We start from the raw sequence: 14,039 nt of genomic DNA on the forward strand, positions 1-14,039 counted from the left end.
AGGTGGCAACATTTTGTGCATGTATCAATAATTTGGGTCACCGATTAACAGTAGATTTTGCTCACCGTCGCACTGGCTTACAGTGTAACCAGGCAATGGCCGATGAGCTGGTCTGACAGGTCAGTGTGTAGGCAGTTTTTTAATACATTTTGTTGTCATGTTTTGTAGTCTGCAGGGCCGTTTTTTACTGTTGATTTCCCTATTATTAAAACAAACATTGCATGCAGCAAGCTCAAATCCATGCAGTCTTCCATATCTTGAACGTTTATGTAGCACGTCTTTAAAAGTTTAAAACTGACCCATTTTGCAAACTGACACATTTTTAATTCCCTAATGGGGGCCATTATATTTTCATGTTCGGGCCTGCTTTTTTCTGTCCCAGTCCAACACTGGTTTAGCTGAGCACACCTTGTGCACAATAGTGACTTGTTCATCCCAATTCCTAGACCACTGGCTATCTGAAACTATTCAATCCATGCTAAACCTAATGAAATTCTAATTACGGTGAGGCAGTTTGCATCCATGATTGGATGCCTATACAGATATATGCTGAAAAATTAGCCAAATGTATCACATTCAACATACTCAATGGGGGCTTGCACTGTGAAGAATAGGGGGCCATTTTGCTTTGTAACAAGTGGAGCGACTTCGTATCTGCATGCAGCTTGTTTGAACAACCTTGATCCATTCTGTTATATTTATAGTTAAACTACCTTTTATAAATTGACAAAAACACCCAAAAGAGATTGGTTTAAATCCTTACTACACGCAAGCACGTCAATACAACGATAGCCTCATCCTACAACTGTTGTTCCAACTACCACCCTTTGAATCCTCAATACCAATATTCTGTTGAGGAAACTCTCTACTCCTGATGTCTTTCGGGTTAACTCTTGGTCCCACAGCTACACTGAGAGGAGGATTTTTTCCCCCCTAAGTTACGAGAGCACTGTTCACACACAAGATGCCTACCCTTAATCAGTAGGAAAGGACTCACCCAAGTGACAGGATTGAGTGAAATTCTGTATGCCCACAGCCTTTTCCTTACTGCTAATATAACAGACTTATGAGTGGATACGGCAAGATAAGTGCTGTCCTTAAATTATGGGACAAACTTATCCACTTGACCAGACCACTGGAGGTCATAGAGGACCATGGTTACATGAGCAATACCATGCACGAATCCAGTTATGTGACACAAATCGCACTCCATTATCTGTGACCAAGGTCTCAGGAAGTCCCTCCTTGCAGATCACCTGAATAAGAAAATCTGTGACTACAGATGTAGTGATTGTCTCAACAAATGTGACCTCTGGGCACTTTGAATGGTAATCAGTAAGCACTAAGGCATAGTGTTAATGTGAAAAACGTTTCTTAAATGGACCTAAAATGTCCAGTCCGAACTTCTGCCATGCTTCTTGGGCCCACCTAACAGGTTGCATTGGAGAAGAACAACACAACTTTGTTTCCACATGCGGCACACACAACACACTTCCTGGCAAATTGCTGTGCCTATGCATCCATACTTGAAATGTGTGCTTAACAAGTTCTTTAATGCACACATACCCAGGAGTCTGGGTATGTGTGCCTTATGAATGGATGCACACACTCCTTCCTTTGTCTTTATGAAAAATTAAGCCATTACCCCCTAACCTCTGCTGAGATTTGAGAAAAATAAAGTTTAGACCTTTTAACTTGTTCGTTTATGGCCGTTCATCACAAAATATTTGTTTTTTATTTGTGTGAGAATTTCATTGTACAGGTCTTCAGACCACCAGAAATCCTCAATGAGCAACCTGGCAAAGTACATATCTCCAGCATCCTAGCACCACAGCCACCACAATCATGTCATCCTGATTTCACTCACTTTCTCCAGTAGTAATGCAAGGTAAATGAGGCAACTAGTCAGCAATTTGCAGTGCAGCACACAACCTCGCTCAGTGGATCACCAACTGCGCCGACGACCTCGCTCCACTGAAGAAACCCCCAGGCATGACTAGCAACAGAAAAACCCCATGGTTCACAGACGCCCTCAAAATCGCAAAAAAATCATGCTGAACCCTCGAAAAAGCCTGGCGCCTCAAACGGACATCAGAAAACATGTCAGCCCTCAAGAGCGCCACCCGCGAATACCACCAGATGATTCACACCACCAAAAGGACATCGTTCAAAGAGCGGCTGGACAACAACGCCCACAACAGCAAGGAACTCTTCAGCATCGTCAAAGAGCTCTCCAACCCCAGCGCCAGCAACAAAGACATCACACCGTCGCAAGACCTCTGCAACTCCCTCGCCACATTCTTCCACACCAAGATCGCAGATATAAACGACAGCTTCGGGCCCCAGACCCCGCCTCCAGCCACCAACCCAACGACCCCCACCACCATCCTCAGCGCATGGACCCCCATCAGCACTGAAGACACCGCCCGCGTCAAGAACACCATCCACTCCGGCTCCCCCTCCGACCCATGCCCTCATCATATCTAAAACAAAGCGGACACCATCATCGCACCCCACCTCCAGAACGTGATTAACAGCTCCCTCACATCAGCCACCTTCCCTGGAAGCTGGAAACACGCAGAAATCAACGCCCTTCTGAAGAAACCAACAGCAGACCCCAAAGACCTCAAGAACTTCCGCCCCATCTCTCTCCTCCCCTTCCCGGCTAAAGTCATCGAGAAAATCGTCAATAAACAGCTGACTGCATTCCTCGAAGAAAACAACTCGCTCGACTCATCCTAGTCCGGATTTTGAGCCAACCACAGCACCAAGACCGCCCTCATCGCAGCCACCGATGACATCAGGACCCTGATGGACAACGGAGAGACAGCCGCTCTCATCCTCCTGGACCTCTCCACAGCCTTTGACACCGTCTTCCACCACACCCTAATAACCCGCCTCTACAACACTGGGATCCAAGGAAAGGCCCTGGACTGGATCACATCGTTCCTCTCCGACAGAACCCAGAGAGTCCGCCTCCCTCCCTTCCGCTCCGAGGCCACCAAGATCATCTGCGGCGTACCCCAGGGCTCGTCACTCAGTCCAACCCTCTTCAATATCTACATGAGCCCCCTCGCCACCATTGCACGCAAACACATCAACATCATCTCCTACGCCGACGACACCCAACTGATACTCTCCCTCACCAAAGACCCTCTCACCGCCAAAGCTAACTTCCAGGACGGAATGAAAGATGTCGCAGAATGGATGAAGCTCAGCCGTCTGAAGCTCAACTCGAACAAGACGGAGGTTCTCATCCTCGGGCAATCCCCATCCGCCTGGGACGACTCCTGGTGGCCCACGACGTTAGGCACCACACCGACACCCACGGACCACGCACGCAACCTGGGATTCATCCTGGACTCCTCCCTCACGATGACCATGCAAGTCAACGCAGTCTCGTCCTGGTATTTCAACACCCTGCGCATGCTCCGAAAGATCCTCCAGTGGATCCCCACCGAAACCAGAAAGACGGTCACCCAGGCCCTCGTCACCAGCCGACTGGACTACGAGAACGCCCTATACGCAGGAATCACAGCCAAACTTCAGAAACGCCTTCAGCACATACAGAACGCCTCAGCACGACTCATCCTCGACATCCCTCGCCACGGCCACATATCCGCCCACCTGAGAAACCTGCACTGGCTCCCTGTCAGCAAGAGGATCACGTTCAGGCTACTCACCCACGCACACAAAGCACTCCACCACATGGGCCCCGAATACCTCAACAACCGCCTCTCGTTCTACACCCCCACCCACCTGCTCCGCTCCACCAGCCTCGCCCTCGCCACCGTCCCACGGATTCGCAGAACCACCACCGGAGGAAGATCGTTCTCCTACTTGGCAGCAAAGTCATGGAACTCCCTCCCCGCACACCTACGACCGACCCAGGACCATCTCACCTTCAGGAAACACCTCCCCCCCTCCCTTCAGCGCCTTGAGACCCTCAAGGGTGAGTAGCGCGCTCTACAAATGTTTTGATTGATTGGTTTGATTTCTTCTTCCTGAACATACACTGTTTCAAAATAGTATTTCTGTAGTTTGGAATACAATTTAGCAATGTTGGCAGAGGCAGTAATTGATTCTTCAAGAGATAATGTGTGTACAAGTGGTTTGTGAACAGTTTGTAAAATGGAACTTGCTGCCTGAAGTAGTTTATGGCCCATACACAAGCAAGTAGTTCCCTCTTGATCACAGCATAGTTTTTTTCTGTCTCATTCAGTGTCTTGGATGCATAGGCTACAATCCATTCAGAGCTTCCACTTTTTTGGGACAGGACAGTTCCTGGCACTAGGCACTGGCATCTACAGTGATCACACTTTTTCCCTATGAAAAAGGATCTTAAAGTTAGGGCAAATGCAATTTGCTCCTTAAATACATCCTGCTTTTCTTGGGCCGCATACAAACACTGCTGCTTTTGGTAAGAGTTGTCTCATGTGTTAGTGCACAATTGCAATTCTTTTTAACAAAATCCAAGCAATATTTGTGTAAGCCCATAAAAGACAAACGTTTTTGTTTGTTGTCAAGTGAATAGGCCTCTTTTATGGCCTGTAGAAGCGACACATTAGGAACAATTCCTTATGCAGAAAGAAACAGATGACCATAAACTTCTTTCAATATTTTGACATACTCTTCCATGTCATAATAAATACCAAGATATTGTGCTTGAAGCATTTGACTCTACCATTTAAATCTTTATGCAGGTGGAACTTCACATGCTGAAAACACCTGCCACGGCCTACATTGGCTGAATGGCATCCTTTAATACCTAAACAACCCAAAAGGTGTGATGAAGGCTCTAAGAGACCGGGAGTCCATTGCAAGCTCAATTTAATGATATGCTTGGCGGAGATATAGAGTAGAAAAAATAATGACATCACGTATTACATCTCAAAGGACATTACCCTGGGGGCACCAGACTGTGAGTCAGGGAGGAGCTCCATTGGATGTCGTAGTCAGAAAGCACAGACAACTTTGGGGTGAGATGTCATAAGAAGCAGTGCACTACAACTAGCGTGGAGAAACTGGTAGAACGATGGTAAATGGACCACCTGATTATTCCCTATGATGCAGACACAGAGTTTTGCACAGCTCACCTCTCCAAGATGGTCACACAAAAAAGACTCCAGGCAACCTCAGAGGAGGTGACGACAACTCACCAATCTGGTGCCCCTAGGACATTAGGGAACGGTTCTCAGCAAGTGTCGACAATTCCATTCCTCATTGCCAAAGCTCAGGTGTTATATTAGACAAAAACGCCCAAAAGGAAAATTTTTACCCGGATCCTACAAAAGTAATTCCAATTCCAACTCCCACCCTTTTAGTCCTCAGAGCCAACCTTCGAAGGAGGATAATCCAAGAGGATCGGCAGCTGGGCTGACAATAAGGGGATAAGATGATATACAGCGCTTAGAAACTTGTTAGGTGTTGTTGTGTATAGTCTCTAGCGCACACCCTCTTGTCAAGAATAATGCGCTCCCTTAGATCCTGTCTTCTTGCTGACAGGACACCTATTTCCAGATGCCTGAACATTTTCACGAGGAACTGACCGGTGCAATTAGTGCAGTTTCTGCTCTCATGCAGGAGACCTGTGTGGGACTTAGGGTATGTAAGGTGCCTATGTTACTTCATTGCAAGTCCACAAATGGATAGTTTGAAACAAATGCAGTTAACGAGGTGCTCACAGTCGAACAGCAGCTTTTACTGCACAGATATATCAGTCCTCTCCAATTAAGAGCCTCGCGGTGCCAGAGAAAGTGACAATATAGGCCAAGGGGCCCCCGAGTGCGTCAAAATCTGAAGAGACTGTTAATAATGAGGACAAGCAGACCGTCCTCTCAGCAGCAACCTTACGATGAGGTCAAATTGAAACCTCTGTGATCAAATCTAATTTGAATTCCAGAAATACAGTGCTTTGCAAACATTTCAGAGAAGCCCGTTAGTTTATTATGCACGAGAAAATGCCACTGTTTTTCAAACACGCGGAGAAAGCAATGAAACAAGCAAAGAGCACTTTCACTTATCACTGGTAGTAAAGTACTCAACTGTGGCACAAAAGGTTTGGATTTATGTCAGATTTTCAGGAGATCCATCCACATGGGTTACAAATATATAGAAAGATTCTGAATGGCAATCATATGCAGAGTTGCCCTAACCCCTGGCTTGGATCTGGTCTACAAGGAGCAACGTTGCACACTCTACAGACCTCTGACATACATTCACATTCTCAATCCGTAGCCTCATTAAAGTGTGCGCACACTTGCCATATTTCCAAAGTGCTAAGATATTTAAAAGAATACATCTTGCATAATTCTTCATAGCCACTATTTGTAGGCTCTGCTGACCCTTAAACTGATTTGAAAGTCATTAGTTTCTCTTCTTTCAGCAGTTGACAAATTGCTCTGCCTAACGTTGCTTAAGGGGGTTGCCCTGATGTTTAATTTAACTCATCAATAAGATACCCTTAGAAAAAACGATTGCAGATTTTAGATCACAGAGTGATGTACATACTCCTGTAGTCTTTAGAGTAAAATGTCTTTAACTTGTCTGGATTTACCATTAGTTGACCTCTTGCAGATTTTAATCTGTGTTACTAGTGAAAGTTGGCAAAATATAGCCTTGTTTGCCTTTAGAAGACCCAGAAAGACGCTACCAATGATGCTAATTTATGTAGGATTTACTGTTCACAGACTCCTTGGCAACGGTTAAAACATCTCCTCCTTGAGCTTCAAAGTCAATGATCAACTGTTGGAGATCACCAGCTACAGAAGCCTTACCTATCTCTCTCACTACCAATCACCCATGTAAAACACATAGCACCTTCTCAAGTATAGTTCTACTTTGCTAATCTGTCGAACAGGAGATGCATTACGCATATTGTGTTGAAACCTGTGAAGCTCGTGCAGATGGAGTGGAATCTACTGCAGGATCCAGCATGTTTACAGTGCTGCAATGCCTATGCAGAGGGCACACTGTGTCACTGACAAACAATTCTGGCAAAATGCCATGGTTAACAGGAACTGTGTTAATTAAAGCAATACAAAGTTGCAGTGCTGGGTGCTCCAAGCAGGTGGCATCCGATTGCTCTTGAAAGAATGACAAGGGGTCAACCGTGAGGGGAATGTGAGTGACAAAATGTTATTTCTCCTAAGGGATCTACAAATCTTACAGTGATCCTGTCTGGGTCATTGTGGAAGAGCACACCAGCTCTATAGCTCTCAGATTATGGGACTTATCCCAAAGACACCAGTTTTGCACGGTACCTGTTAGAATAGTTACCCTTAATTGTGTCCTAAATCTAAACTCTTTTATGTTTGCTCTCAGTTTCACACAATTGTCCATCCAATCTGCCATATCTAACATTTATTTTTCTTTTGTTATCTCTGGATCAGTGGCATATCAAGGGGGTGCGTGGGGGGTGGTCTGCACAGAGTGGAATGAGTTTTGGGGGCGGCACCTCCCTCCTCCACTTTTACCTGCGCCATCGCGAGGCGGCAGACAGCAGGCACCATTGCCACTATCCCCCCCACCCTCTCTCACCTGCAGCCGTCACGGGAGGCAAACGCCACAACCATCATGGGCGCCAAAAGGTGTAGCTACACCACTGCTCTGGCTATAATTCTACAAATTGATTTCCTGAAACTCGTTACTTATATTTCCTGTGTGGTGAAATTTGTAAACAGCGGACATGTCTCTTTAACCTTCCAATGAAACACAACAATATATATTTTCAAGGAATTCAAATAATATTTTGTTGACAAAGTAAATTGTTAATTCTGACCAAAAACGTGATTATGATAAAAGTGCGAGAAACCTTTGAATATTCTGCCATGGCACCGATGTCCCCTGGATCAGTCTAATAATGGATACTCACAAGAGCAAATTTTTTGTTGAGAATCATCTGCTCCACGAGGGATGACTCATTGTGGAAGAGGTGAGGCTGCATGTGACTCCACATGTGGGGGAACCACCAGAACTCGTCCACTGATCCCAGCAACAGGTCATCACCTTCATCCTCTTTCTTGGTTCCTACGGAAACAAGTATAAAAGATATGTGTTGTGGTAGTTGTAGCACTCCTATTCATAGTTTATGCTTGAGTCGCTTTGGCAATCCAGAATATGCAATTTAGAAACTTGAAAAGCGCCAAAAACACAACATTCGATCAGCTGTAAAAACAACAAACTGGTTATTTAACCATGGCTCAGATTAATATATGGAATGCTCGTTATTTAGTGTTTTTTATAACGTATATGAAAATAATGGTTCCTTTGGGAATGATGGGTGCACATGGTTTTCAAACATTTCTACTGAAATGGCATGAATGCATGAATTTCACCGAAAGGAGAAAAGGCCTCAGATTTCTAGTCAGCCAAAGCAACGCGAACAGCAAAAGCCACGCTGTGCTGATTTTTAATCTGCTGTTATGATTTACAATCAACAACATGTAGTGGGGCAAAGCTTGGAAGAGTGATTACAAATATCATCTCGTCACCATTTCTGTTTATCGCAAGTTTGGAGGCCAATAACCTCCAAACTGCCTAAATTACAATATAAGATTCATATCCTCTTATTAACTAACAAAAAAAGTCACAAGACATCAACTGTCCTAATAGAAAAAAATGCATCTCCTGCCTGACAGTCCTTAAACCCATACCTATGTACCTGCCTCTTCTCTCATCCAAATTGTTGCCACTTTATGTAGCTCCAAAAAGTCTTAAAATTGATCGGCAAGAGACCTGGCCAGGTGAAGACCATGGGCTACATTAACCATCCTTTTAAAGCTACTGTATACCATGCAGCTGGGAACCTGGTGGTCCCTTCAGGTATGCAGGGCTGACATCTGTACTCAAACTGCGAGCCATGAAACTGGGGTCGACCAAGTACTAATGTTCAATATCAATTAAGGGTCAAATGTGTGATCATGGTAATAAAGGTCAATGCTGAACCAGAATCCTGACTCCACTGAGGACTTGCTCGTGCTCCTTACCGGGACCGTGTTCCCAACCCGAAATGAGACGCCATCGGACTTCCGTTTCACGGAGATCGCGTACTGCTGCTCCTATGTATCCTCGGCATTCTCCATTTGGAGGACTCCCGTATCACGAAGATTACGAACGCGGCTCCGACGCATTTCTGGTATTCCTTCACAATAGGTGCCCCTTCACACATTTTCATGGTTGGGGTAGCTATTGTGCACTTCTCTGATGTCCTAGGCGCAGTTTAAGCATGCCTGACGACAGCATTAACCCTTGAAACTTACTAACTTGAGCAGTTCCTTGCGGGCGGGCCTGTCCACATTTCTTCGGCCCCTGCAGCCGCCCCAGGCGCACACGCCTGACGGTATTCTTGACACTTGCCTAATACTGCCTGCCTATCAGCCACAATATTTAGAGCATTTGTTTACAGGTATGTCAACCCAAATGTCCTGAAGATGATCCCAGTGATTATAATAGGGATCAAAACGTCGTTGACAAGTTGTACACCACATACATTGACAAAATTGCAATGCTGAATTTGTAATGGTGTGTCCAAAATCTTTTGTCTGCTGTACCTATATTTAATGTAAATGCAGACACACTTTTGTTGCCTGAACCCTTCCCTTAATGTTGTTTTGTATGTCGTTGTTAGTAGGACGTAGGTTGTGTCCCGCTTGAATTTTTCACTAATCTCGGTCTTACTAGTATATTGTACATTAAAAAACTGTCCAGCTGGGCAGATAATATAGCACTGATTGGGTCTATATTAATTGACACTTTCATTGAACTTTTCTAGGGGCCATTGTCTTTAGAAATAAACCAGACTCTGCAGCTTAATTGAAAGGGCTCCTGAAAATTGTAGTGCACTGTGCAAAAAAAAAAATGGGCCCCTGACTGCCACAAGAAGATTGATTTGTGGTCAAAAAGGGAAACAGGAATGGAGCCTTAGCATCCGTTTTGCAAAGGATGAAAAGGGCTTTGCAGTTCAACATTTCTTCGCAGCTTTGCAGAATGTGATAGGGGACCTATTCATAAAATGCACTTTGCAGTATATTTTGTAGTGCTACAACAGCACTACAAACATTCTACAAAATCCTATTCACAAACGTAGATTCGAAGTTTATGCCTCTGCTTCTCTTATCTTTTTCTATGCAGAGATCTCGGTCACGCTGTGGAGTCTCCCCACACTTAAGTACATGTTTTAGTACTAAAAGGGGGAGGGATAGCGGGATAGGCTGGAAAATGTGGAATGCTTACTACTAAAAGGGAGGGGTTTAGCGAGAAGTAACAAGAGTTTGAAGGAGATCCAGGGAGGGGGTTAGGGGTGTTCTAGAGTGCAAACATTCTTGCCCTGCGATGAACACGTCTACGAGTTTGACCAAATGCCAGACACTCAGGAGCTAGTGTATTCTATCATCCTTGTGATTGGAGCTGCTTCAATAATGGATCCTGACATTCTTTCAATAGCTACTCATGCCTTAAGGGCTCTTTTTCGCAGAAGTGACAGCAAACGCCTTAGGTTGCAAGCAAATCAGTCTCTTAAATTAAAGAGAAACATTTGTAGGTTCAATTTAGAGCACACCTACATCAGAGATATCTTACAAAGACTGAGCAGACAAGGCAGCAACCAGAAGAGTTAAGTAAGATTGAAAAGAGTTTCAAATGATGGAAAAGAAAAAGAAAAAAAAACGTTCCTTTACAGTAGATGGACTTTTCATGAAGTGACTGCAAAACACCAAGGGCCTCTTACGCCTCCAGAGCGTCACTATTTTTGACGTTCCATGGCGCCTGCTCCATAATTATGAGGCAGCACTACGGCACTTTTTTTGGCTTAATGCTGCCTCGAAAATATTGTTCTATTTAACACAGTTTTCTGTGTTAAATGGGCGTGCAATGGGTGTTGATGGAGACGTTCCTGGCAACATCCATGACATTTTGACACTGCCCTAGATTTATGAGAAATCGTAAATCTGACGCAGTGCCAAAAACTTACACATCCCCAGGAAAGGCATAAGGGAGGCACAATGAGGAGAAATATCTTTATTTCTCCTATTTTTCCTTTTTCTATGTGTGCTGCATTCTGCAGCATTCATAGAACAAGCATTAGAAATGCAATCGGGCTCGGATTTATTTGAGTTTGAGCTAATGGCATTGTAAATGCCAATGTATTGTTGCTATGTGTTATGGAGTGTGTTCATGTGGTGTGTACTGCCAGTGATCTCCTTGTGAGTGTGAGAATATTGCACCGTTACTGCCTGTGATGTCCATCTTGTGAGTGTGAGAAGCTTGCACCTCTGCTGCCTGTGGTCTCCTTGTGAGTGTAAGAAGCTTGCACTGCTGCTGCCTGTGATGTCGTTCTTGTGAGTGGGAGAAGATTGCACCTCAGCTGCCTGTGGTCTCCTTGTGGGTGTAAGAAGCTTGCACAGCTGCTGCCTGTGATGTCCTACTCACTACTCTACTCTACTCACTACTCTACTCACTACTCTACTCACTACTCTGCACTCACTACTCACTACTCTACTCACTACTCTACTCACTACTCTGCACTCACTACTCACTACTCTACTCACTACTCTACTCACTACTCTACTCACTACTCTACTCACTACTCTGCACTCACTACTCTGCACTCACTACTCTGCACTCACTACTCACTACTCTACTCACTACTCTACTCACTACTCACTACTCTACTCACTACTCACTACTCTGCACTCTCTACTCACTACTCTACTCACTACTCTACTCACTACTCTACTCACTACTCACTACTCTGCACTCACTACTCACTACTCTGCACTCACTACTCTACTCACTACTCTCCACTCACTACTCTACTCACTACTCACTACTCTACTTTCTACTCACTACTCTACTGTGTGCCTGTGGTGTGTATGTGTGTGCGTCAGTCACAGTCGGTGCAGGTAAGAACTCAGGGTGGGGAGGGTAGGTTGACAGACGATGGAATAGGACAAAATAAATAAATAAATAAATATAACTACTTAACTTGTGCTTGCCGCATTGCCGAGTAGGTGATGCGGCGAGCACAACTTAAGTGGTTTTCTTTTTTAAATTTTTTGAAAAATTTTCCCTTACTCGTTGTTTGACGACTTCCCCCTCCCCCGCCCCGGCTAACCGCTCTTACCTGCACCGGTCACGACTGGTGTGTGTTTGTGTGTGTGCATCTGTGTGTGGGCGTATCCCTGCAACAATGGATAGAACGAATGTGGCCCTCACACTTTACAGGAGACCCATATTTCATCAAGGTTTTGCGTCGCACTTGTGCCCTGCAAGGGAATGCTAGGGCGGTGCAAAACTGAAAGGAGACTTACCAAGCCACACGAGGCCGCTTTGCGTGGCCCTGCGTGGCTTGATACGCTAGAGTAACGTGGCGCAGCGCACTCAGAAAGAGGAAAATGCTTCGTAGAATTGCTTTTGTGCAGGAAGGTCCTGCCTTCAATGCGGGCACCCTTGCACCATGGTGTAAGGGCGCCCGCGTTGGCGCTAGGGAGCAGTTTGTGCGGCAGCGCAGGCTGAAAGCAGTAATGTGCCATACAATGTTAAATACAGCGCTTTCCTGCCTCTACCTTTCACGCAGCGCTGAGGCAGCTGCGTTACGTGGCTTGAAATATGGATACATATGGGCCAGAGATATCCACACACAGTACATGTGGCCCTCGGGCTATGCACGCGGTGTATGCAGGGATTGCCTTCCTCTTATGTGCACAGTGTTAGCACAGGGGTTCTCTGCTTTCCTTGGATTATGCACACCGAGCATACACAGAGGCCTACCTGGTCCTCGCGTTATGCAGAGTGCACGCGCATTGAATATCTCGCATTATGTATGGAGTGTACAAATGGGGCCATGAATCGCATGCACAGGGTGTATGCACCTCATTATGAGGGACGCGTGGGCGGTGTGCGCTTGTGTCTGTTGTCTTTATATTATGCACACAGTGTGCGTGCGTGCGCGTGCGTCCATGCTCGCGCATAACGATGCAGTATGCCCTCCGTATACCCACGGCTTGCACGTGTATGAACCCAGGCGGTATACCCCTTCCTACTATTAAACCAGGCAGCACAAACATCGTATCTTGTAGCCCACGGATCACACTTTCCCCACCGAAAAGTGACGTCAAGGCGCCCTGGTGGGTGGGGGAACATTATATGCTTAACAGCATCATCGGCAGAATTCGGTTTATATGCCCCCTTATGGGCCGCGTTCCAATCTTCCTGCCATGATGATAATCGCAGAGAGAGAAGGTATAAAATAAAACTGTGAGGAGACTCGAAATCGAGAAACTAATTCCTCAATAAGGCGGTATTTACGTGTAAATTAATGTTTTGCTCGAAAGAACGTTGTGTGTGCTTTAATCCCACATACAGTGTACCCACCCCACAGATACGTAATCCTAACAAATAAAAGGTTCAGCCAGGGGTTCAGAAGCAAGCAGGCTGTAAATAAACGAGTTTATAAAGTAATAATCCATAAACACACCCTCGAAATAGGCACTGCACGAAACCAAATCACAGATCACACATGGCAAAATAGTATGCGGGGCTGCCGGGACTGAAACACGTTACTCCCTGTTCCACATCACTTTTAAAGATGACTTAAAATGCAAAATAAAACACCTTTCCACGCATCCATGTTAGAAAAGGGGCCCTGAATAAATGCCCAAAAGAGTCAAACACGTAAGTGCAGAGACGCGTGTGTTTTCCAAGGCGCACGCGGGTGAGGCAGCTGAAGGCTTGGGATGTCACGCCCCAGTCCGTCCTTTCTTGATTCCACTTCAAGGCGCTTTATTTCACTTTCTGTAACTCGTGTTCCTTTATTTCTCGCTTGGAGGTTTTATATCCGCCTTTTCTCCTCCGTGTCCTGTTTTTTTCTCATCTTTTCTCTCTTTCTCCCCCTTTCGCTCGCTTGCTTCAAGTTAAAATCTGATGGTGGGGTATCCTTTACGTAAGCGACCGGTGGAGTTACAGACTCTCGCAAATTTTAATTCAGGACTTTACTTGCATGTTCACGCAGTCGTGTTTCCAGCCAGAGTGAAGGGGTTAAA

The 14,039-nt window shown here is 45.4% G+C and overlaps 1 protein-coding gene across 1 annotated transcript in view; it reads right to left on the reverse strand.

The window, feature by feature from the left end:
• Positions 1–14,039, reverse strand: part of LOC144819957 (bifunctional heparan sulfate N-deacetylase/N-sulfotransferase 3) — a 532,418-nt gene that overhangs the window by 336,907 nt on the left and 181,472 nt on the right. The window contains exon 3 of the mRNA XM_078677644.1: positions 7,874–8,028. Within this exon, the coding sequence (XP_078533770.1) occupies positions 7,874–8,028 (155 nt within the window). The remainder of the gene's footprint in view (positions 1–7,873; positions 8,029–14,039) is intronic.

This window comes from Lissotriton helveticus, chromosome 2_1 (assembly GCF_964261635.1).
Source record: "Lissotriton helveticus chromosome 2_1, aLisHel1.1, whole genome shotgun sequence".
Taxonomy (NCBI): Eukaryota; Metazoa; Chordata; class Amphibia; order Caudata; family Salamandridae; genus Lissotriton; species Lissotriton helveticus.